The sequence below is a fragment of the Dipodomys spectabilis genome, unplaced genomic scaffold (genome assembly GCF_019054845.1).
Source record: "Dipodomys spectabilis isolate Male_0828 unplaced genomic scaffold, ASM1905484v1 ptg000125l, whole genome shotgun sequence".
NCBI classification, from domain to species: Eukaryota; Metazoa; Chordata; class Mammalia; order Rodentia; family Heteromyidae; genus Dipodomys; species Dipodomys spectabilis.
Genome location: NW_024870802.1, coordinates 3,248,740 through 3,275,130, shown reverse-complemented (window position 1 = coordinate 3,275,130; position 26,391 = coordinate 3,248,740). Strand labels below are relative to the sequence as shown.

Here is a 26,391-nt window from a genome sequence, read left to right as displayed (position 1 = left end):
CTTTTTAAGCTAAGAGACCCAATCCCAAATAACCTTTGCTTCTCTGCCTTCTTTCTCTGTTCTTCTCTTTTCCTTCTTTCCTTCTTTTCTTTTTCTTTCTTTCTCTTCCCTCCCTCCCTCCCTCTTTCCTTTCCTTTCTCCTTCCCCTTCCCCTTCCCCTTCTCCTTCCCCTTCCCCTTTCCTTTCCCTTTCCCCTTCCCCTTCCTTCCTTCCTTCCTTCCTTCCTTCCTTCCTTCCTTCCTTCCTTCCTTCCTTCCTTCCTTCCTTCCTTCCTTCCTTCCTTCCCTCCCTCCCTCCCTCCCTCTCTCCCCCCTCCCTTCCTCCCTTCCTCCCTCCCCCCTCTTTCTCTTTCTTTCTCTCTTTCTCTCTTTCTCTCTTTCTCTCTTTCTCTCTTTCTCTCTTTCTCTCTTTCTCTCTTTCTCTCTTTCTTTCTTTCTTTCTTTCTCCAGCTCCATATTACCTTCTAGGATTCACATTTTGCTTTCTGAATACTGTTCTTAAAACAAATCATCTATTGACAGTACATCATAGATTTTGTGGCTTTCCGGTGACATTTCTGGGGAAGTAAATGAAAGGTGTAAATTAAGAAAAGCAAGTGTTTGTGGCTCTCACTTTAACCTTCTGTTATGTTAAGTGGCTCTGCTGCAGAGGGCTGTCACTGCTCTTGAGGACTTGGGAAAATCCACAGCTCGCTGTGCCATTAGTTGCCTTTCAGAGAACAGGATGTTTGATGTGAAAATTATATGGACAAATCTAATTGGGTGCATTTTCACCCCTCCAGATAGCAACTAAAGGGGAGATGCTCCCCCTTTCCTGCTTTTCTAGCTAAATTGTTTAACCCTAATCTTAGGCTATTCAGAATCGCATTCCAGTAATTCAAGTGTCTTTTGTTTAGTTGCATTGTCTGTATGGCCCAGCCCCATACATTTTTAGACATCTGGAAAGAGCTATCAATCCCCCTCTGATTTGAAGGATGATAGGACCTGTGACCCCCATCCCTCCCCGATAATTTATGGTCTTTTTCCTCATGTCCTACAGAAATCCAGCCAGTCAGTGAAAGAAAACAGAAGCATTTTAGACCTCTTGTCTTTCCCCTGTAAAACCAGGATAGTAATTCTTGTCCTGCCCAGTCATGTTATTCATTTCCAAGAAAATGTGCTTCGAGTTAAATATAAAGCATTTACCCAGAGATGAGCTAGTGGCAATTATGTTGATTTAGACTCTAAAATTGAAAAAAAAAATCCTCTTATTCACATACGGTTGGGCTCACTATTTAAAGTGGCTTTTTAGTATATTTACAAAGTTGAGCAACCATAACCACAGAGTGAGAATATTTTCATCAACTCCTCCCCATCCTCAACCCCTTCCAAATCCCGTCGTACCTACTAGCTATCACTCCTATGTCTCTCCTTCCCTTTTCCATGACCACCATATGTCTGCCTTTTCTCTCTATGGCTTTGCCTAGTCAATAAGTGAGATCATGGGAATTTGTGGCTCTGAGTGAGTGGCTTCCTTCACACTTGCAGCATTTTCAAGGTTCATCTATGTTGCACTTCATTCATTGTGTGGTTGAATAATTTTCCCATGGCCTAGACGGACCACATCATATTGATTCAAAAAATATTTAGGTAGTTCATATTTGTTTTATTTTTTATTTTTTTACATAGTGAAATTCACTGGATTCCCTGTTTTAGAAGTTAAATGTTCTCATGGTAATGACCCTTTAAGGGGCAAAAAAATAAAAGATTTCCAAGTCTTGAGTGGTACACATATTAACAAGTATGTATCTCAACAGACGATCGCTAGAAGCAGCTACTGGGACAAGAGGACTTCAGAGTTCATGGTCTCTGAAGCATTAAACAACTTTAATCAAGGAAATGGTTACTATTTCTAGTTACTCTTTCTGTAGGTTCACTAAGGATTAGGACATTATCTCCAGTGATGCAAGCATGCCTCTGCTAAGAGCTGCCTTCTTTGTCTCTGGTGTGTGGGTTTTCTTTCTTTCTTTCTTTCTTTTGGCAGTAATCCTTCCTGGTGGGGTTGATTATCAGTCAACTCACTGGTGGTGGTGATTGAGAGACGTTATTTCCAGCCTGTGGAGTCTTCTTGTTTTGGGTTTGCTTTTCTTCCTGTTTACCACATTTTTTTAACCCATTTAAGCATTAGGAAGTACAGGTACGTTTACATCCTGGAGATAGGAAGATTCACTCTTCAGATTTGCTTCTTGCTTGACGTAGTCCAAGGAACCTGCCTGGGCCAGTTGGTTTTTAAACCAGTTGTGAACATTGCCTCCCAGGGCTCTTTTTGGTCCCAGGTGACTAATGTTCTTGGAGTAAAATCTTACCAAGGAAAGCCTGAAATTTTATTTTATTGGCTACACGTTAGATTTATGACTCTTTAGGAAAACTCTACAAGATGGATGGCCATCTAACTATGAAAATGATGGACATATTATTCTTATCTAGGGCTCTGAATTTTGGCTGTAGTCTAATCCTTTGCTGGTTGGAAGAAATGAGAGCAAGATGGGTTCTCTGTCTCTCTCCACATGCCGGATGCACAGAGGATCTCTTTCAGTTAGTTTTCACTAATACAGTTACCAGTGTTTGGGTTAGTTCCACCCTTGGGTTTCACCAAAGATCATTTATCCCACATCTCATACACCTTACACCATGAGTCCCAGCTCCCTCTTCCAAACTGGAAAATTGCAAATACCATAGTATCAAAATAACAAATTATAAAGCAGCTATGTCAGGTTGGTTTAAACTTGGATCATACCACCATAGTTGTCAGGGGCCACTGTGGAGGCCCGTAGCACAGATGGTTGGATTGGAAAGAGAGTGGTCTTTGCTGGAGTTTATACCTGGGGTACAATGTCATTTTGAAGCTGGAGGTGCTTGTGGAGGTCGTAAGCTCGCCTCAAATTTTCTTGTGTCTTTCCATTCTGAATTGAATGGCATCAAGGTTATCCTGTAGATAGGAATCTATTGTGTGTGGGTTTTTTTTAGATAGTATTTTTATCTTTACACACTCCATTGTGATTCTTGCTTTTATAATATCCAGAAAGCATTTTTAAAAAACCCATTTCAATTTAATACATTTTGTGCAATTAATTTATTGCCTGTGATACGTCTCGACCAAAATGGTTTGTTTTTCATAAACACCTGAAAAGGTTGAAATCACATTTTTCTCAGAAATTAGCCCTCGTTTGCACAATTATTCAGTTATTACAGCACGAAGACCCTGTGGAGTCTGATGTTGTCAGGAAACATATTAGCAGAAAAATAGTATGTTATTATCTAATGCTAATGATTGGTTAGTAGAAATGGGGAAAGAGGGCGCATAATTGGGGTTCCTGTGGCTAACAAGATGTGAATTACCAACACAGTTCCAAGGGAAATTCTGGGGTTGTTCTAGAAACCTGTTATTTGCATGTTAAAATACTTGGCTTTCATTGATAGGGGAGGAGGGTGCTGTTTACCAACACTCCTTTCTTTAGCAAAATCTTTGCTAAAGAGAAGCTGGCACAGTGGTAGAGCGCTTGCCTTGCATGCATGAGGCCCTGGGTTCGATTCCTCAAGCACCACATAAGCAAAAAGAAAAAAGCCGGAAGTGGTGCTATGGCTCAAGTGGTAGAGCGTTAGCCTTGAACTGAAGAACTGAGGGATAGCACCCAGGCCCAGAGTTCAGGCCCCACGACCGGACCCCCCCTCCCCCCGCAAAAAGAAAAATTTCCCATATATAGCCAGCCCCACATGCTGTTTTACTGTCTTTCATTTCCATCTTCAGCAGCATGCTGTCTCTGTGGAAGATCCATTGCTTTGCTTCTTGAAGGAGAGGATTGCCTAGTACCTAGTGGACAGAACAGGTTTGGATTAGACCTTCTTGCCCGCAGTTCTGCGCAGTGGTGTTCTCAGTGTACAAGAGAGGCCAATGTTCCCTCCCAAAGCTTGCCCAAGAGAATGTTGTTACAAGCTGGATGCACAGAACATTCTTGCAGCCTGCAGTTCTCAGACCTGAGCTTCTATCAAAAGTTCTTCCTAAGCTGGGTGGTGTCCAATAAGGGTGATAGGTTGGCATGTTGTGCTACTGTGTGGGAATCAGCTTCTGTTTTCTTTGATGAGCATGGTTTTACAGGAGCAGTGTGCTTGTGTGGAGAGATGATGGTGTTACGAACTGGAGCACGAGGTTCTCCGTGCTGTGAAAGTTGGGGGAGAAGCTTCATGCACGGCTTGACTAGTGTCCCAAAGCTAGAGGCTCATTTCTGGGATTTGAGCATAGGGTCTTGTGCTTGCCAGGCAGGTGCATTAGCACTCAAGCCGCAACCTCGGCTCCTTATCAGGTTTTGTTTTGTTTGTTTGTTTGTTTTGTTTTTTCAGTTGGGTCTCACGCATTTGTCCTGGGTAGCCTAGACTGCAATCCTCCTGTTTGTGTCTCCCAGGTGGTTATAAATGTGAACCACCACAGCTGGCGTTTTTTGGGTTCCTGCTTTTTGTCTGAACTGGCCTCAGATTATGATCTTCCTGATCTCCTCTTGTATAGCTGGGATTATAGACATGAACCACCTCACCTGGCCTCACTCATTACCTTTTATCCTAGAAAACTCTTGACTATCAGCTGTAGAGCCAATTTAGTCAAAACGTTGTTGAGCAATTCAAAGCATCTCAGTTATTCCAGAAACTCCTCTTTTCCTTTATTTTGAAACCTTTATGCCAGGATTTTTTTAATTTTAATTTTTTATTGTTATTAAAAGGATGATGTACTGACAGGTTACAGTTGTGTAAGTTAGGCAATGAGTATATATCTTTGTGGGCAGTGTCATCTCTTCCCACTCTCCTACTTTTTCCTTCCCTTCCCCAACACAAAGAATCTTTTTTAAACAACTATTTTGTACCCGCCTTTCTTTATTTGAATGAACAAAGCATATCTTATTTCTGTCTTATCAATATTTGATGGATAGATTTTTTTCTCCTTGAACAATAGACAGACAAAACTTTTTAGAAACTACTAGCACATTTTGAAAGGATACTGCAATGTCTCATTCATGACACTTTTTGTCTCTAAAATATTTCCTCTTGGCCACACAGAGCCTTAATGTGGTAAAAGAAATCTATACTGAGTGTATTGCTTTTCCTTCTTAATACATCCTGCTTGAATAAGCCCCTTATTATGTAATGGTGGTATTTAGAAGGAAGGAGACACCTAGCTTCTGGATACCCATATTTGAGGACCCTGTGATTCCCCTCATCTGTTTCCTGCAGAGTTCTCAAAAAGACACTCAGTGCCCAGCATCCTCATTTAACGACAAACTAGCTCAGGCAGTCAGGGTGCACAGCTAGCAAGTGGGGTGCAGTGATACAGGGCCCCATTCGAGTCTGTGCAGGGGTTAAGGAGGTGAAATAGTAAGTGTAGAGGTAGATTGCACCCCATCTCCTTCTGGTGCCCATTCTGTCTTGCTCTCTGCTTGGATCCGCCATGCCTTGTGTTCTCTCTAAGCTGAGGTCCACACAGGTGAAGGTCCACTGTACTCTTGTGTCCTTCTAGTTCAGCTGCAGAAATGGTGATTCTGTGCCAGTTTATGACAACTCTTAAGTGGCAGGGACCTGGGTATGGGAGGAGGGAGTGGCTGTGGGTGAGGGAGAGGCATTCACCATTCTTGACTGTATACAGAGCCACTGCACTCCATGATGCTCCCACCTACACACTCACACAGGTGTGCGTATACCTGACCACTTACGTGCTCACATTTTACAACAGTGGCAACAAGGATAGCCATGTGCTGGGGAAGAACTGGGCTCATTTTCTATAACAACATATGGCTTCTTTGGAGGCCTGAGTGTAGTTTCTTTGCCAAACAACATATTCAAATGTAATTCGTTTCCATCAAAGCTAGAAGAAGTGAGATTTTAGATTTTGTCCATGTGCTTAAACCAGATCAGCATGAACCATAAAGACCACAACTGCCTCCAAGGAGTGTGTGTGTGTGTGTGTGTGTGTGTGTGTGTGTGTGTGTGTGTGTGTGTGTGTGTTGTGTGTAGGGGATAGGCGTTGTTTGTCGTTGTTTGAATGGTTGCGATTGCTTTTCTGGTTCTCAGTGTCCTTCTTTGTAGATGTGTAAGCATGAGTAAATGACATTGAAACATCGAGGGCTTTACCTTCCTGCCAGTTTTTACAAATGGTCATTTTGACCAGTTCTCTTGTTTTAGTGGAATGACCTTTGTCATTCATTGTTCTTCTTTCTGTTGGATTCCTTAGTCCTTCAAAGATGTGGCATTTTTCGAAAGAAAATTCATCTGCGGTTGCACAGGAACCCTGAACCGTCTTACAATAAAGATTTGTTGTTGTTGATTTTTGCTTGTTTAAAATCTGGGTTCCAGTCCCATTCTTTCCTAGCTGTGTATATCTGGGTGGGTCCTTTAATATCTAAGCTTAGAGATGTCAGACTCAATGTGAAAGAAAGAACTAGATTATGTGGTTTGTAAGACTCATTCCATCTAAGAACAGAATGAATCAAAAGTCCAAGGACCAGGAGAACTGCCACTGTAACTCCCTTCCAAAGGCTGGTAGCTTACAAGGGCCAGGAAGAGATGGTATTTTAGTCTCGTCCAAAGGCAGGGGGGAAAAATTGTCCCAGCTCCAGCACAGTTAAGCCAGAGGAATTCTCTTTTATTTGGGCATCTGCCTTCTGAGTTACTCAGGCTTTCAACTGATTGGAGGTGGCCCACCGGTACTAGGGAGGGCTTGGCCCAGTGGAAGAGACACACAGAGTAGGATCACTGCATGGAACTTTTCCTAGACAAAATGTAAAACTTTAGCCTTTTTCTTCCTGCCTACAAGATCAGTTCAGATTCTCCCTAAATTAGCCAGTTTCACTTCACTACAGATGATACTTCCTATTTCATATAAAACCTTTATCTCTGAAAACTTTACCTTTTTTTTTTCTTCTTAAAGATAGTAGCTTGCTATGTAACCCAGGCTGGCCTAGAACTCACAATCCTTCTACCTCTGACTCCCAAGTACGAGGATTACAGGTGTGTATATATTTACCACCATGCCTGGCTAGGTGTTTTATGGTTTTTAAATACCTTCCAGCTTTTTTCCTTCCCTATCTTTTATCTTTTGTGTTGTTGTTTATTTTTCTCAACAGAGTGATTTGTACTTTGTATCTCACTGGGCTCTATTTTGTCCCATTATCTTTGGCTATCACCCAGTTCCTTGAAGGGGGAAAAACTCATAAGGAAATAAGATAGTGGTTATGCAAATTCTGCCCGGACTTTATGGGTGGCATGCCTCTATTCTTGAGCCCTGTGGCTGCCTGCAGGTCTGGTTAACACTCTGTGTCACCAGGTGCTGGGCCGTGGGGATGGCCAGAACCTACCATTCCCTGCCTTCTGCCTGCCTTCTTCAGGCTCTGTTCTCCTTTGTAATTCCATCGTTCCTAGAAGAGGCAATGGCAGCTCTGGAAATCATGCCACAAATAGATAAGTGTTTTTGGAGAAAGACAGGTGGCAGATTTTAGCCCTACCAAGAGTTTGTGGCCTCTGCTTACTTTTTATTTCATGGATTCAGAGTGTGTGTGTGTGTGTGTGTGTGTGCATGCGTGTGTCCATGTGTGCGTGCGTGCACACACACGTTCAAACACGCACGTGCCAGTACTGGGCTCATACTTAGGTCCTGGGCACTGTCCCTTAGCTTTTTCTCATAAGGCTGGCTCTACCTCTTGAGCCATACTTATGGCTCCACTTAAGGGTTTTTTGGTGTTCAGTTGGAGATGAGAGTCTCACAAACGTTCCTACTTGCACCGGCTTCCAACTGTAATCCTCAGATCTCAGCCTCCTGAGTAGCTAGGATTGCCAGTATGAGCCACCAGTGCCTAGCATGAATCCACATCTTAAATTAGGTCGGGGCTTTGGCTAGACTAAAGGAGCAAAGGTCTGGGGATGGTTTTAGCAGGTGTGTGGCTGAGCAGGTGCAAACCCTCTGCCCCATCGAGGCTGTATTCATAAAGAAGGTACCAAGGGCCTGCTCCAGCTTCTCATCATGGTTGGGCCAGGGGACTCCGGGGTCTTTATTTACCTTGTCCTGGAGCATCTCCATTCTTTCTCATGTTGCCACTTTATTCATAGATAACTACTAATGTCAGTCTGGCTGAGATGATTGGACTATTTTAGTCCTGATTCCAAACTCTGTCTTCAACCTGAATTCAATGTGGTTTAAGAAGATGAGTGTATTGATCTTTAACTGCAAAGTCCAGGATCAGGGGTTACTTTCCCTCCAGCTCTCTGCTCTGCTATCCTACAAGTTGGTTTCACTGCATTGAGGCTTAGTCAAGTTCAGAAAAAGGTCTTATTTTCCCTCACATGTCTATGACTCTCATTCTGAACTAGCATAAGAAGTAAAGGGATGCACGATGCTTAGTGGGCTTGAACTGAGCTGATGGGTGATGCTCCTAAATAAGTTGAGCAGGCTACACCATCTTCAGAATCTGTGGAAGGGTTTCGCGTTCTTTAGAGGAGACTCCATTCTAGTTTTTTTTTCTTGTGTTCAAAAGGATTCTCTCTCTGTATACACATTTGACTTTCACTTAATGAGACAGACGCCCCAACGATTAGAATGGCTTTAAAATTTCATATTTTGCAAAAGAATCAAAAACAAATAACGGACTTTGTTTTAAACAGAAAAGTATGGTAGGCTCATCAGATAAGTTATAAACAAGACAAATTTTACAGGTTCAAACTGGATAGTTCTTGCAGTGAGGGGGATGTGATCTACAGATTTGACTGTGAGGTGCCCAGGCAGGAAGTAAGTGAGCGGGCATGCACATGTGTACACAGGGCCAGGGAAGGGGACAGACAGATAGGTGGTAATGAAGCCACTGTAATATATAAGACAATGTAGTTGATGACAACCTTTGCCTTGGTTGCATCATTTATTTTCCAAACTTCATCTCCCACCCACTTGGCCTTGGGAATCTGGCTTCTTGGCACCCAACATTCTGTTAGAAAACAAAGCAAGTAGACCAGGACTAAACACCATGTTTCTGGGTACCTTCCAGAAGCAACTGTAGGGTTTACCATGGTGCCTTTGAAGGGCGGTGTGGAGGTGAGTCACCCCTGTGACAAGGCAGAATTGGATCACCTCACCTCTGTTATAAAGCTGGGCGATCTCTCCAATAGTCTCATGCTTGCTTCCTGACTCACCTTGTTTATGCAGGAGAGATGTAGGGGGAGTGTGGTGGGGGGCGAGGGAGGATGCTCAGCTTCCCAGGTCAGGAAGGAGATGGGATGGGGAGAAAAGTACTTCCCCCTGCAGCTGACATTGGAGGACCCCTTGCCCTTGAGGTCTCTCACAGACTGGGGTCAGCTACAGCCACATGGGTCCTGGAAGAGCTCCAGTTTTCAGACATCGCGGCCCGCCCCTTCTCATTTGGGGAGCTCACATTATCTGTTGGATGGTTTTAAACCACTTGGAAAAAAGAGCTCAGGGCCCATGGGAAGACCAAGACTAGGATAACAATGTCAACTGCTCTACAGTCCTAGCAACTGTCTTACTTTCATTGATTTGCTATACCGTCTCCCAGAACCCTGCGCACCAACTGCGTTCATTCTGACAGTGAATATCAGAATGTAGACAGACTTGAGTATTGTACGCAATCTCATGCTGCTAGCCCTCAGCTGTTATTTCAGGATTAAGAAGGGTGAGAAATGAAGCTGTGGGCACTGGTGGCTCACAGCCGTAATTCTAGCTGCTTAGAAAGCTGAGATCTGAGAGGATATGGTTCAAAGCCAGCCAGGGCAGAGAAGTCCATGAGACACTTATCTCCAGTTAAGTAGCAAAAACCCAAAATTAGAGGGATGGTTCAAGTTGTAGAGCACCAGCCTTGAGCAAAAAAGCTGAGAGGGAGAGGCCCAGACTTCAAGCTCTAGACCTGGTATACAAAAAAAGGAGGGAGCTGAGCAATATTTATATATTACCTTGCATACAATTTTGAAAAATTGCAGCAGAGGAGGAATACATTTTTTTCTTTTTGGACGAACATTAAGAGCATGGACTTTTTTTTTTTTTTAATATTCCTTAAAGAGAATTACGGTACTGTTTCTTGGTTGGAAACTAGTCTTTCTCAGACCCTAGGTTGCTCTTTACACCCCTAAATTCTACCAGTAAATAGAGCCATGATAACCATGTGGATAGGCCAGTAGGTCCTACACAGCGCTGTTTACACGAGTTAATTTCCATGGTCTATATTCTCTACTGTTTCTAGCTGTGTGACCTTGGGCATGCTCCTTAATGTCTCTGAGTCAGTTTCCTTCTCTGTGAGATGGGCTTGACACCTGTCCATCACAGGGTGGCCGTGAGGATTCATGGAACATCTAGAACATTCCTGTCTTGGTACCCACACAGAGGAGGCAGATAGCACATGCGGCTGTTTTGGGGAATGAGCTACCGTTGGTTAGAAATTAAATTCAGCACCCATGGTATGTGCTGCCCCATCTTTGAGGGGTCCAGAAATGGTCCTCTAGTACTCCCCTCAAAAGATTATAAATCTTATGTAGATATAAGTGGCTCATGCCTGTAGTCTTGGCTACTCAGAAATACTATGGTGTGTTAAGCCAAGAGTCTGTGACACAACATTTCCAAAATAACCAGCAAAAAGCTGGGCTGGAGGTATGGTTCAAGTGGTATAGCAGCCATTGAATAAGTCTAGTGAGTGTAGGCAGCCCCAGGTTCAGTACTGGCACACACACACACACACACACACACACACACACACACACACACACACAGGAAAGGACATTTAAGACAAGACTAGCTACTCAAATAAGTGTTGGATGTAACCCTATGCTTTGTTTGGTGGAAATAGCAGCAATTTCAGAGTTGAGACTAATAGAAGATTCAGGAAGGTAAGTTGAGAAGAGAGCGTAACTAGCTGGCTTGCTGCAGGCTCAGCGCTAGGAGAGAGGCATGTTGCTGTGGGACACTCGTGGGTAAGAGGTGGCCATATTGGAAAGGACCACAGGAGGAAGAGAGGAGGCCGTGTCTGACACATCCTCCGAGGGACCACAGTCGCAGGGCAGGGAGGAGCAAGAGCTCTGGGCTCGTGCTGGGGACTGTCATTGGTGGAGCTACTGGAGAAATGTGGGTGTGGCTGGGGGCTGTGTGTGTGTGTGCGCGCGTATGTGTGTGCGCGCACGCGTGCGCGCCTTGGTGACCCTGTCCCCACCCTCCCTTCCTCCCTCCCTTTTGGCCTCACTCTATTCCCCTTTCTTCCTGGCCACAGAGCCCCCTCCCTTGCTGCCCTCAGGGACATGGCTGCCAGCACTTCTGCCCCCCCTCAGACTTCACTGTCAGCACGCCAGTCTTCAGGGACATGAAAAGCAACCACTCCTTACAAAAAGTTGGGGAGCCCTGGTGTTTGGAGGTAGGTGTGGAAGCACAATGACGGTATGGCACGAGTCAGCCCCTGCGATGAAACCACCCAGGCGCAGGTGACCTGGCGCGAGGGCAGGGCCCACGCACCCATCACCATCGCTGAATTCTCCTCGGGTCACTGTCATGTCGGGTGCCATGATGTCTGGCTCTGCTGACGGCCGATAGGAATATCATGGCCATAAAAATGCCAGTTTACAAGAAAGAGGGTGGAGATGGTGTGATTGTGAGTGTAAGATGCCCGGCTCCACATAAAGGTCACGTGATCTCCAGCCACGCCAGGCTTCCGTGAGAAGGGTGAGCAGGCCAGCACGTTTCTCCCATTAAACTTGACCCCAGGAGGTCATTTCCTGCGACTCTTTATAGCTCCCAGTGGAAGGGGAATTCTCACCTCAACTTTGCCTCTCTTCCTGGTAATTGAGAACCTGTAGATTTTAAAATTCAGGGTGCTGAGAAATATTCACCCTTCCACACCCATGGCGGATAACCTGGCTGGATATTGCTCTCCCAGGACAGGAAGCTTTGTTCATTTCCTTTAAATAATTCAGTGCATTATCTATACTCCACACTGCTCTCTACTTGGGAGCAACTGCTCTCTTCAAATTAGTATAGTCTCAAAGATTAAAGACCACCCAGTACACCGGGAAAGCTAACAGCTCCCAGATTAATAAATTTTAACTCTTAGATTGAAAGAGCAAATGATTTAGACTAATGCTAGTGTTTTCTTGCTTTTAATGAATATATCCACGAACCAGTTGGCATTAAAACATTAATTTATTTCAGAACAGTAAATTGTATCCCTACTAAGTGCTGGGTGCTTTGCTTTCTTGTTGAAAGCTACCGTGAGACAGAAAACATGGCTCCATCCAGCAGGCAAGGCCCAGACTAGTAGTAACATGCTACTACACAATATGTTTAGCCTTTAGAGAGACAAAATGTGGACTGTATCATCTTTAAGTACTACTTTAAGGAGTAGTATAACTTTAGAGACATTTGAATGAACTAGAGGTGTAGAAATGTGAACACCCATCCTCTTGTTACCTATTGACAATCTAATATTTGGCTATACTTCTTGTAAGTCATTCATGAAGTGCATGAACTTTAGGAGGTAAACTTGGGATTGTACCTTGCTCCATTTGCATTTTTATCTCACTCGATAGAATACCAAGGACTTTTCTGTACTACAGTGTGAGCTAATTCTGGTTAGTAGCTGCATGAACTGGTGTCCTGTGGTCTAACCATTCCCCTTCATCTGCCTGGGAATGAAACAAGACGTTCTTGGGATTGTTTGAACTTTTGCTTTCTCACCTCTGACTTGCTTGTGCTTGGACCTTGCTTCTATTCTAGTTAGAGAGAGAACGGAAAGCAGGGAGAGAGGAGAAGGGAGAGAGACTGGAAGGTAAGGAGGGCCCCCCATGTGTAGCCGTTGTGGCCTGCTAAGAGCTGTCCTTTAGCACCCAGTCTTTGGGCCTGGTAGATGGCAGCTCATTACTTTAGTCTTTGTGCAGTGTGGAGAGATCAATAAAGGAGAAACCAGGTGCCTATTTTGATATGAGGAAACAGAAACAGAAAGATTGGGTCTCTTCCTTATAACTCAAGATCTACAAGAGCTGATTAGAACCCTGGCGCCAGTGACCTTGAGTGTGTTTTAGGCTTGTCCCTAAGATAAAGAAACATTCCCCCCTGGTGCCAAATATGCCATCTCTCTAGATGAGGTCTAAGCCATTCTGTGTAAGTAGACTGGGCACAAAGATGGCACTTAGGTGCTAATCAAGTTGGTGAGCTACCACCTGTTCTGTGCCATGGTATTCTGGTCACATAAGGTAGGAGCTTGGCAGGAGAGCTGGTGTCTCTGTGGTGAACAGGTGTCTCTGTGGTGAGCAATGTGGCTTTTTAGGGAATCCCATTGTCAGTATTTCAGTGTGACAACAGGTCAGTTTGTTTGCGTGCCTGCTTACGTTCGTAGGTACTCTGGCTTTCTCTATAGATCTTCAGAGAAATGTGTATGTAACAGTCCAGTACTTGCTACTTTAGAGTTTGAGGGTGTGAAAATCTACAGCAGGTGTGTATTCAAAGTGCCTCTGGGGAGCCATGTGGAAAGCTCATGTGACTGATAGGAGAAGTAGGTTTGAGTCTAGTGTTGGCAAGGCTCTGGTTCCGCCATGATGCAATCCCCAGCTCTGTAAAAGGAGTTGGAAGACCGGCCAGGCTGCTCCACTGGGCATCTGGAGAGATCTTGGAGTTTTAACACAGGCTTCTTATGATTCAAGCTCTATTACTAATGATTGGTACTTGTATACTCTTTAAGACCTGATAATTATCCATGCTTGTAATCCTAGCTACTCAGGAAGCTGAAATCTGAAGATCACAGCTCAAAGCCAGACTGGGCAGGAAAGTCCATGAAACTTTGATCTCCAATTAACCACCAGAAAACTAGAAGTGGATCAATGGCTCAAAGTGGTAGAGTGCTAGCCTTGAGCAAACATAGCCCAGGGACAGCTCCTAGGCCCCAAATTCAAGCTACTGACAGATATAAAAGATTAAAAAAAAGACAATTTTAAGAGGGAGACACTATGATTATTCTCACTTTGAGGCAACCTGCTTAAGATCACACAAGTCCAAGAGTTGGCACCATGAAATGTTATTCATGAAGGACCATAGCTGTTACTAGTGCTTCACTCCTTCCACATCAACCCTCTTCCACTTGCTAAAAGAGAATGTGTTTGGTCTTATGGACTGCCTGCCTTCTTGGGAGCTGAGGGGGAGCTTGTGAGTCTTAGAGTTTTCAGGCCTTGTCATCACCCATCCCTACCTAACATTCCTTTCTCTCTTTCCTTGCAAGTCAGTTTGATTTTCTCCCCCTTTAGGTCTCTTCCTCTTGGGAAGTTAGGTTGGGGGAGACTATGAGTAAATATGACTAAGAAAGTCAATACCCACCTGGGCAGATATGAGTCACTTATTTCTAGTTAGCTATTCAGGTACCTTTTAAAGCTAGCCACACAAAGTCATTGCATTGGGGCTATTAACATGGTGAATAGTGACAATAATAGGGTGTGACCACAGCATAATTACATTTAGATAAGAAAGAGGTGTTTTTTTTTTTCTTCTCCTTCTTCTGCCAGTAATTGCTTACTCAATACCATTGCTACTGAAATATTTGCAAATAAACTTTTTGTTTGTGTGAGGGGGGAGGGGGTGGTTTAAGGGCACTGTTCCTTAGCTGTTTTACTCAAGGCTAGTGCTCTACCACTTGAGCCACAGTTCCATTTCTGGCTTGGTGGTTAATTGGAGATAAGAGCCTCACAGATTTCCTGCTCTGTCCGGTTTCTAACCTTAATACTCAGATCTTACCCTCTTGAGTAACTAGGATGAGCCAACAGTTTCTGGAGCAAATACAGTTTTGCTGTTGGTTGTGGGGCTTGAGCTCAGAGTTTAAGTACTGTCCCTGAGCTTTTTCCCGCTCAAAGCCAGCACTTTACCACTTTGAGTCACAGCTCTACTTCTGGTTTTCTGGTGGTTAATTGGAGGTAAGTATCTCATGGACTTTCTGGCTCTAGTTGGCTTTGAACTGTGAACCTTCAGATCTCAGCCTCTAGAAAGTAGCTAGCATTAGAGGCGTGAGCCAGCAGTGCCTGACTCATCAAACTTTTAAAAAATGCTTTGTCCAAACCTTTCCCCTATTCCCTCTTCCCTACTTCCTCTTTGGGAGTTCTGTAAAGGTTTCATTGACCAATGGCTAGACATCAGTAAAATGGTTTCTTCTGTCCCACTGTATCTTCTGGTGGATCTATCCTTTTGCAAGTTTATTTCATCTTTTGAGGGTGTGTGTGTGTGTGTGTGTGTGTGTGTGTGTGTGTGTGTGTGAAAAAGCAGATTATTTTGGCTATTTACACATTAACCTCTCAACTTATAAGTTTAGGGGGAAAAGGAGACTTCTGCTAAATTTGCAAAGCTAGTCACATAGACAGGGAGTTAACCAGTTTAGTGAGAGGAAATGAAACTTTTCTTAGGTTTATTAGACCACATCCTATAAATCTGTGGCTTATTATAAGTCTGATTTCTAAAAAGCATGGCATCACAGCGAAAGTTTTATTTTTGCTTCTTAGTCATTTGAAACAAATATAGATATTACTTCATTTCCTGGGTACTTTTTTTTTTCAGTACATGTTATGTATGGAAAGTCTGGATTTACATAACATAGTACGTTGTAAGGGGAGTTTGAGTTAATATATAAATCCCTGCTCTATTACTCTGGGCTAGCAAGCTTTTTGCTACAGCTAAAATTTTAGTTTGTCTCTTTGCTGTCCCCTACCCTGCATCCCCACTCATCCCCACAGTGCCCACACCCCGTGGAGTGTCCCCCCCCCCCCCCTCCAGTTAGAACCGGGGTGAGTAAAAGAACAAAACTACTTTGGAAGGCAAAATTAGGTTTTGACATGCTTTCTTCCAGCTTTCCCAAAATGAGGTTTAGAAATCATAGGTGGAACTGGGCATGGTGGCTCAAGCCTATGTTCCCAGCTACTCAAGAGGATGAGTTCCAGAATAATCAAGGCCAAAAAATCCCAGATCAACCAGTCGAATCATTTTCAGCCAATAAAACCCTGGGCATTGCGGTTTGTGCCTGTTACCTCAACTGTGGTGGGAAGTATAAATGGGAGGATTGCGGTCCAGGCTAGTCCAGGCAAAAAAAAAATGAGACTGAAAAATAATGATGAAAGCAAAAAGGGATCTAGTGGTATAGTGCCTGCCTAGCAAGTATGGAACCCCAGTGCTGCCACCAAAACAACAACCACCTCCAAACCCAAAACATATGTGGGTTCCTGTTGTGTGTATGTTTCCTGTTTGTTTTCTGCACTTCTCAAATACAAATATTTTTCCACATTCACCATAAAAACTCTTTGGAAAACTTAGAGTGATTTTCTGCTGTAGAAGTGGCTTTCTTTTCATGTGCTTATCTACTGCCTCAAACAGACAGACTATCCTCTAAATTCCACTGCTATAGTACAGTTGGCAGAGGACCCAAGTTGAAAACAGTGAAGACAGAGCAATTCCGGAACTTTCTATAATGCCCTCATGATGTGTACAACCCATGGCTTCCTGGGATGACCTTGGATTGTTCTGAGTAGACCTTCTGTTCATTCATGCTTACTGGGCAGGATATCAGGTGGAACCACCATGTTATTTTATTTTTCCTCTCTCTTCCTCATTTGCAAACTTCTTTACTGATGTCTTCTAGGCCAAACAAGGACATGAGCTTCTCTGCTGTCTTGCTCAGCTGTCCTGCCCAGGTGTTTCTAATGCCTGATGGAGAGTACAACATAGCTCAGTGTCATAGGCCTAGAGAGGAGACAGAGTTGCTCCATGCCCCATTTCCCATGTTGTTTTTCAATCTTGGATTGAATAGAGATATCCCTGTGAGCTCTTATCTTGTTGTATTGGACCCTCCGTGAACTGCAGTACTAACTAGGAAGGCCAGTCAAATGGAAGTTCATTTCAGCAGTGCTCTTGTGTATGATGACACACCAGTTAAAGATAGATGGCAGCCTAGTATGCAGGCCTCAGGTGCCTCTTACACCTGTCAGGACTTCACAGCCTACGCAGTGGCTCTTATCCCAGGCCTACCTCCAACCGAGGCTTTGTGTGTCCATGTGACCAAGGTCACATAACAAGGAAGACTTGGGCTTTTGGTGGAGGACATCTTGTCATCTTTACTGGTTATTATTTTGTATTATTTTGTATTTCTTTTATAATTCTATGAGATGATTAACTAGTTTTCTTTCTTTTTATAGTGCTAGGAATTGAGCTCAGGGCTCTGTACCTATGAGGCAAGCACTCTTAGGCTAAAATTCATTTTTGATGAGTAAAACTATGTCAAGGGAAAGTATAAGTTGGCCTTAAGATTTTTTTTTTTTAATTCTTTGTAGGAAACTTCAAATGAAGCACTTATCTGTTTCTTGGGGCGGGGTGGGGTGGGGAGCAGGGGGATAGATGGATAGACTGTCAGTCAGTCTGTCTGTGGTATCAGATCTGCTTCTCAGTCTTGGATTTGGAAATCCAAGGGAAATACGATTCCAACCTATAATGTGAAGCATAATTTACTTATTTCTATGAAGGGAACTTCTGGCTAGGCAAACAAAGTGGAAGATTTTTTAAAAAATCTTTCCTATCTAGCATGACCTGTGGACCCTTCCAGAAAGGTATTCATTATATCAACTCAACTCCTGCTCATGTACATTGCCGGTCATCCATTGTCTGTACCTTCCAATTTTCTCTCAGTATCTCTGAGAGGCCATTAAGGAAAATCTCTGAAGGCTTGTTTGCACTTTTTTTTTGTAGGGGGGGGGGGGGGGCAGTCCTGGGGCCTGGGTACTGTCCCTGAGCTTCTTTTGCTCAAGGCTAGCACTCTACTTTTTTTTTTTTTTTTTTTTTTTTTTTTTGTCGGTCGTGGGGCTTGAACTCTGGGCCTGGGCGCTGTCCCTCAGCTCTTCAGCTCAAGGCGAGCGCTCTACCACTTGAGCTACAGCGCCACTTCCGGTTTTCTGGTGGTTTTATTGGAGATAGGAGTCTCACGGTCTCTCCTGCCCGGGCTGGCTTTGAACCGCGATCCTCAAATCTCAGCCTCCTGAGTAGCTAGGATTACAGGCGTGAGCCACCAGCGCCCGGCGGTAGCACTCTACTTGAGCCACAGCACTCCTCGCTTTTTCTGTGTATGTGGTACTGAGGAATCGAACCCAGGGCTTCATGCATGCTAGGCAAGCACTCTACCACTAAACCACATTCCCATCCCGTGTTTGCACTTTTGAAAATGCAATATCTAGGATTATTACTACGATTACTTAACTTTTAATTTTTGAGAGCAAGGTATTGGCAGCCCTGTATGGCCCCTGATGAAAGGGACAGATCCACATTTTGTCTGTCCCTTCCCAAACTTTGGCATCTCTTACTTGGGCTGAAATGAGGAAGGAGGTGGCCATTGTACAGCCACACCATTTGCAGACTCTCCTGGGGTTGTCTGCTTATCCAGGTACATTCCTGTCTCCTGTCACCAGGGCCAGGCCATCCAAGTCTGTTCCAGCCAGCCTGGGCCACAGGAGCTCAGAACTGTTCTCTGGGAAGATCGCAGAAGCCTGTGGGTGGTCAGAGTGAGTTTCTGTTTCCGAAAAGTCAGTTCCTTCTGGAAGGGAGGGTAGGGGTAAGGAAGAAAGAAGCCACCCGAGAAAGAAGAAATGAGAGTGGAGAGAAGTGGGAAGGACTTGGGGTGACTGAAGGCCACATGGTTGGCCGACTCTGGCTATTTCCCAACCCCACTGGTCACTTGCTCTGACAAAGGACCCCATGTTGTCACACAGTCCTTGGAGATAATGGGGACAATAGAGTTGGGGAGAGATGGCCTTGGTTGTGATCTGTAGGGAGGGGTGGGGTGCCATCACTGGAGGCTCAGCCACGGCAGGCTCTCAGCCCTGCCCCTCATCCCTGATTTCTGGCAGGCCTGTATTCTGCCAGAGGCCAAGGCAATGAGAGAGAACTTTGCTTGTCTTTTGGGAATAAGAACACTCTTGAGTAGAAAGCGGAAGAAACTTGTCACAGTTAAGTGTCTTGGACAGGTTTCTTTCCTCTTGCTGCTTTTTCCAGAAGCCCTGAGTCAGGTGGGTGGAGGTGAGAGAAAGATGTCCGCTGGGAGGACCGACCTGCCTGATGTCCCAACAGGGTAGATAGCCCACGCTTTCCCTTCCTCTAGACAGGGACAGCAGTGTTGGCACTGGCCGTGGCCTGGTGATAAGGTGACTGTTTTTGCATCTATGGTGCTGGGACGTTTATTTCTCCTTTCCTATGTTCTCCTTGGGACATCAAAAGTTCTCAGACCTCTGGGTCTTGTCTTACTGCAGCCTTGCTTTGTTGGGGTGTCTACAACACACCGGTCTTCAGAGATTGACTTGATACCTGTGCTCTGTGCCCTGACTTAAAGGTTTGAAGATGTTTCTTTTGAGATGTGGGTTTAAAAAATAAAATATTGGGGCTGGGAAGGTGGCTCAGTGGTAGAGTGCTTGCCTTGCATGCATGAGGCCCTGGGTTCGATTCCTCAGCACCACATAAGCAAAAGGAAAAAAGCCGGAAGTGGTGCTGTGGCTCAAGTGGTAGAGCGCTAGCCTTGAGCTGAAGAGCTGAGGGACAGTGCCCAGGCCCAGAGTTCAGGCCCCACGACTGGACCCCCAAAAAAATAAATAAATAAAAAATAAAATATTTAAGTGTATCTCCTACAGTAAAATGGACTTCTTTTGGGCTAAAGTTCTTTGAATTTTGATATAAATTCTACCAACACAGCGTCTGGGATAAAGAACAGTTTTGTCTCCTTACACATTCCCTGGGTGTTTCTAGTCATGGGAGATGTAGGCTTTATTTTGATTATCATTTGGATACACAGTGTGAGTTGTTCATCAACAGTATCAGGTTCTGCCCTATTTCTTCGCTGGCTATGCAGAGAGAACCAGGGTATTATGGTGTCTAGCTTGTTAGTTATTGGCGAGTCCTGATGAAGAGCTCCTGTTTTTCCTTCTGAATTATTATTGCCTTGTATTCTCAGGGTGCTTTGGGCCACCTTGTGGCCTTAGAATTCACACTCATTCTAATGATGACCAAAGAAAAATTACCATTAAAGTGGAAGGTAATATGTTATGACAAACCCCAGCCACAGCAAAGCAAACTGAAGTGACATTTGAAGCATTGTGCTGCTTTTGGACTGCCTGCTTTATTCTTCTGATGCTAGATCAGGTTGCCAGGGTATGAGCACAATGTCTAGAAATGAAGATGGATAGTGAGGTGTAGATTTTTTTTTTTTGGACCCAACTTGGTCCTCCTTGACTGTCCTCACTTGTTATATTAGCTTGGTGAAAGCAAGAATTGGGAGATTCGGGCACTGCAGGTAGTTACACTAGTACCTGGTGGTACCCACCTGGTTCTAGAATAAGCTGGTGTGTGCATAAGAAGGCCAGAGCTGATGTTTTTTCCCCAGCTGATGCTTTCTAAGGAGAAAATGTAATGCAGGATGGCTCCTATGTATGTGCTTACCCTCCTGGGAAATGATGAGAGGTGGCCCAAAAGCTCCCCAGTCCAGAGTGTCGCACTTGAGTGAACCGGAGATGATGATACATTTGGCTGGAGAAGGTAACAGCAATCGCACACATGTAAATTCTTGTGCAATCTAATTCCTGTCTTTGTAATTACTTGGAGACCTGCCATTGTAGCCAGTTGAGAAGTGGGAGCAGTGACCCGGTGCAGAAAGCAGAAATTGGAGGGGAGGAGAGAGGAGGCAGCATCCAAAACACAGCCATAGCTCCCCTGCTGGTCCCTCAGCATCTAACATCACTTTAGAGAAAGGAAAATGCATGAGAACTCCTGCCTACACATGCAACCCATCTTCCAATTGGAGCTCGGTGGCCCAGTCGCTCTCTGAGCAGGCTGAGGGAATCTCAGAGTGTAGTAGAGTGAAGTCATCCATGACTTAGCTACAGGGAACTATGGATACTGCTGAGACGGGACCACTGTTATTCTCATATAGCACAGGTTTTGGGTAAGAATGTCTTCCAAATGGAAGCATGATCCTTGTCTTTAAAAATCAGTACACACAGCTGGAATAATGGTTGCTCTTGCCTATAATCTTAATCACTCAGGAAGCTGAGATCTGAGCATCACAAAGTGAAATTAGCCTGGGCAGGAAAGTCCATGAGACTCTTTTATTTCCAATTGACCAGCCAAAAAAAGCAGAAGTGGAGATGTAGCTCAAGTGGTAGAGAAAAGCTAAGGGAGATTGAAAGGCCCTGAGTTCAAACCCCAGAAGTGGCACAAAAATAAACAAACAAAAAGCCACTACACACTTAACAAAGCATCCAAAACATGGGCCATCACAGGAGACCATAGTCTCCTAGAATCCCTTTGGGACCCTGATTAGGAGCAGAGGAGTGAGTGTGGATGTATGCTCCTGCTTCTCTCCCTCTTGCCTCTAGAAGGTTCTCCTCTACGATCAGCCCCTCTGACTGCATTTGCGTGTGTTTGATTGACATCGGAAATGTGATGTCATTTGTACAAACATCTACATGGAAGGTTTTTGTTTTATTTTTTGGGTGACAGATTGCATGTTAGGGCAGGAAAAGATGAAAGCACTAAATATTTGCTTTAGAAAAACACAGTGAAAGATCCTCTCATCCTCCCAGCTGAAACCCGATGTGCTTAGAATTCCATTAACAAATATGGGTATCTACAGGCAAGGGGACCATCACCCTCTGAGCCCAGTTAATGGTGGGTAACAAGTGAGGCTGGTCAGTGCAGAATTATACTGGACGCACTCCCAATGTGGTATGGAATTGGGCAAGTTAACGAAAAGGAAGTCCTGTCTCCTGTGACTATTCTCCTCTTTTCTAGTGTGTGAGTGTGTGTGTGTGCGTGCGCGTGCACATGCACGTGCATGCACACATGCAAGTGTGTGTGTATCCATGGGTGTGCATGCCAATACTGAGGCTTGACTTAGCCTTGCATTCTTACTTAGCCATTTTTCTCAAAGGTGATGCTTTTTACCACTTGAGCCACACTTCTACTTTTGGCTTTTTGCTAGTTAATTGTAGACAAGAGTCTCAGGGAATTTACTATGTGGGCTGGCTTTGAACCTTGATCCTCAGATCTCAGCCTTCTTTTTCTTTTTATTGTGAAAATACTGTACAGAGGGGTTACATGGACAAGATAATGAGTACATTTCTTTCTTTTTTTCGGGGGGGGGGTGGGGATCCGGTCTTGGGCCTGAACTCTGAGCCTGGGCACTGCCCCTCAGTTCTTCAACTCAAGGCTAGCGCTCTACCACTTGAGCCACAGCACCACTTCCAGCTTTTTTTTTTGCTTATGGGTGCTAAGGAATCGAACCCAGGGCCTCAAGCATGCAAGGCAAGCACTTTACCACTGAGCCACCTTCCCAGCCCCATGAGTACATTTCTTATCAAGCATTGTAGCCTCCTCCTTTGTTTCCCCTTCCCATCCCATCCTCCCCCCCCCCCCAGCTTCCCCCCCCCCCTCCCCACAGTTGTAAAGTTTGTTTTCAAATACGACTTGTACATCTCATTATTGCAATGGGTCCATCTGTATCCTTATTTAAATGATTTGTTTTTTCCCTTCCCCTCCACAAATTATATCAACATCAAATACAGTGAAAGCAGGGGTTATACTGTGGGGGAGGGACATACAAAGCAACAAAGAAATAATCTTATAAATGTGTTAGAAACAATCGCATGAAAGAAAAAAAAATTTGAATACATATCTTAGGGTTCATTTCCCTAACATCAACTTATCTGACCTTTTCTGCTTGACTCAGACATATACTACTTATTGCAAATAAGGGAAACCATGGGACCTATGTTTCTTTGGGCCTGGCTTACTTCACTTAATATAATTTTTTCCAAGTTTTTCCGTTTCCTAACAAATGGGGCAATGTCATTCTTTCTGATGGAGGCATAGAATTCCATTGTGTATATATACCACATTTTCTTGATCCATTCATCTACTGAGGGGCATCTGAGATCTCAGCCTTTTTAGTAACTGGTATTACAAGCGTGAGTCACCAGCATCTGACCTCCTGAGTCTTTAATTTCTCAATGTGGTGTTCTATGGATGGTGACTGGGATTTGTTTAGAGGTATAGTTGTGAATATGTGGTTGGCACTTCGAGTTCAACTTTGGTTTTGCCAGTGGCTGGCTGGCAGACAGTGGCAGATTGTCTATCTGTAAAACTGGGAAATTCCTGGTCTTCTATTTATCAAGAGTTGAAAGGGTATCTAAGGCAGATGGTATATGTGGAAAGTGGCAGAAAATATTCTTATCTTTTAATTAATCTCTTTGGTTTAGGAGGAAGGAAACTTGATCCCGCTTCCTGGTGGGGTGTGGTAGGCTTTAATATTAATATATTAATACTACCCATCATGTATTAAAATCTGCCTTTCTGAGGTGGGCAGCCTGGGCCTATAGTTTTAGCTACTTAGCACTTAAGCACGTAGAATGACTTGGAACCTAGGAAGTCACAGTCAGTGACTGCAGCATCTTTTTTTTTTTTTTTTTTTCTTTTTTTAATTTAATTTAATTTTATTTGTGAACATACTGTACAGAGGGGTTACAATTACATGGGCAGTATGACTGCAGCATCTTAAAAAATAAAATAATCCCATGTCTGAAAAAAGAAAAATAAAATCCCAAACAGGGAAGCAGTGGCTTGTACCTATACTCTTAGCTACTCAGGAGGTTGAGATCTAAGGATCATGATTCCAAGCCAGCCCAGTCAGTCCAATCCCTGAGACTCTTATCTCCAATTAATAAGCAAAAAGCTGGAAGTAGAGATGGGCTCAAGTGGTTTATCACTAGCTATTGGGTGCCATGTTCAAGTCCCAGTACTAATAACACACACACACACACACACACACACACACATGCATGCACGCATACACACACGAGCATGCGTACACAGAGCTATCCTTTGATGCTGTGTTAATGTTTCCATAAATAATTCTTGTTTCACCCTTAACTCCCTGTTGAGAGAAATAAAACCAACCCTCTTCCAATCTTACATGGAAACATAAGCTCGTCGCTAACGTTTACTGAATGCTTACTCTAGACCACTGAAAGTGGATTTGTGTATAATAACTCATTTAGTCTGCCTAGTCAGTAGCAACTATTTTTCATCATTTTAACCAGAGAGAAACTAACATCCTCCCTTCTCTTCTCTCTTTCTTTCTCTCTCTCTCCCCTCCCTTCTCTTTCTCTCTCTCTCTTTTTGATGATTTGTCTCTGGTTCTACTCAGAGTAATTGTTGGGACCAGCAGCCTGGGGCTTCAAATGTTTTCTGAGCCAGGGTGCCTGCCACTCCATCATCTTCTGCCCATCTGCAGAAGCTCTGAGCAGACCCACACATGCTCTCCAGACACAAGGGTTTATGATAGTTGGGAAAAAGAACAATCTTTAATACCGGAAGTTGTGGCTTCTGAGTCTCCCGGCAATTGGCAACATCAAGTTTTGTTTTGTTTTGTGTGTGTGTGGTTTTGTTTTTTAAATAATTAGAAACAGTTCAACTCTTGTTACCACCCACGGCAAAGATTGCTTAGAGCCCACAAATTAAGAAAGAGACAAAAAAATGAGGCCCCTTAGCAGAGTAATGAAGATGGAGCTTAAGATGGGAAGTCCACTCTGGAGGGGTTGCTGCGGGTGTTCAAAAGCCGGGGGTCCTTAAGTTTTATCTCCCCCTTGCCCAAGTTCACAGTCGAGTGACGTTCTTGTGGTTGCCAGTGAAGGGCGGGCAAAAGATGGCCCTAGGAGAAAACCCACATTTTTCTGTACTGATTAATGGTATGTCTTATGCGAGTGGGTGTGAACACTGAGAACATAAAATGTATATTTGCACAATGTGTGGTCCTTCTTGGTGCATCCCACTCCCCATGTTGGTGGGCCCATGAGGGGGAGGAAGAGGAGGAGAGGGAGGAGAAGGGGGCGAGGAAGAAGAGACCTTGGTATACCCAATGTAGAGACTCAGTCATCAAGCCAGGAGTAAGCCATGTCATATTACAGGATAGGGATCCTAGGTTCTTGGTTTCTTAACTAAAATCAGGGCCCTTGAATATATGTGATTCCCTCTATCACAGCCCCTCTGCAGACCAGGGATGGGCAGGGTCTCAGCTGAATGCTCAGTCAGCTAGGTGGCTCACTGGACAGCCTCTGTCCCTTTCTCCCTTTCCAGGTAGTTCCAAGGCTGGAAGTGGTCACATGGTCCTATTCCTTATGGGAGCGTGGAGGAATTGGTTTTGTTAGAGGAGGAGAAGCACCAGCATGCTGGAGGGGGTGTTGGGCTGTGTCTCCCACTCTACTTCTCTCCTGTGATGATTTCCAGGCAGCCCCTTTTTGCCATCCTGACTGTGTTTAAATTCATAGGTTCTTGGCAAGCAGGTTTTTTTGCTGCTATTCTTCTCATAGCCAGAGGCCAAGATCCCTCGTGGAACAGTGCCTGAACCTAATAGATGTCATCTGGACACCAGGCTGGGGAATGGTGAAGTGCTGGGAAAGTCTTACAAGTGAGATTTTACCCCTCATGATGTGTGCCGCACTCCCCCCCCCCCCCCCCAAGGCTCTCAGTTCTTCTCATTGCAATATGATTGGAGTGAATGTTTTTTTTTGTGGGGGAGAGAGGATGTTGTATACTATAGGGTGGTGGTGTACTACGCCCGTAAGACAGTGTTGCAGTATCCTAATGATCTTGTAGATGGCCTAAAAATACACATGGTAAGCTGCCACTTGAACTTGATCTGGATCATGCCAGCACCATTGGGCTTCTGGCTTGGTTGCTCTCAGAGGCAAGCAATATGGTTGTAATGTTGGCTTATACTATGGATTGCTCTACTGCTGCTTCTCCTGTGGTTGGTTGGGGCCTGGTTTCCAGACCACCTTGTCAGGCACACAGTATAGTGCCATCTCATCAGCTTGGTGGACATTTGAAGGCCTGAGGGATAAGCAAAACATAGAAAAGTCTTTAGACCTTCCTGGTCCAGTACAGACTTCTGGCTAGTACCTTCCCTGCAGTGTTGGCAGGAACCTGGGACGGGAAGGAGATTGTGAAGATAACCATCATTAACTGTCCCAGACGTGCAGATCCCTCTTTACTGTTTCAGGACAGAAATTATAAAAAGCCTGCAGAAGCAGTGTTTGGGGTGATATGGTGATCACGTGAGTACTAATACTAATCACTAGCACTTTGGTGCTGGACACCGATCTGTTCTGAGTTGGTCTTTAGAAGTGAGCCCTCTGATTCCAGTTGGAAGTTATGGGCTGACTTCTGTTCCCTGTGTGTTTCCCATTGAGCCCCAGTCCACTCTTCTCGGAGGCCTTGAACAGAAGAAGTCACCTGAGATTCAGATGTCCCCCACCTCTCTATTTTGTTGAATCCTTCTGTTTT

At 44.3% G+C, this 26,391-nt stretch overlaps 1 protein-coding gene across 43 annotated transcripts in view; it reads left to right on the top strand.

Moving 5' to 3' along the window:
* Tcf7l2 (transcription factor 7 like 2) overlaps nt 1-26,391 on the top strand; it is a 212,906-nt gene that overhangs the window by 125,128 nt on the left and 61,387 nt on the right. For 16 of the 43 annotated variants that reach the window (XM_042689153.1, XM_042689150.1, XM_042689148.1 and 13 more), the window contains one exon: nt 11,276-11,416. The exons of the other annotated variants lie outside the window; for them this stretch is intronic. In XM_042689153.1, the coding sequence (XP_042545087.1) occupies nt 11,276-11,416 (141 nt within the window). The remainder of the gene's footprint in view (nt 1-11,275; nt 11,417-26,391) is intronic. 43 annotated transcript variants of the gene reach the window in all.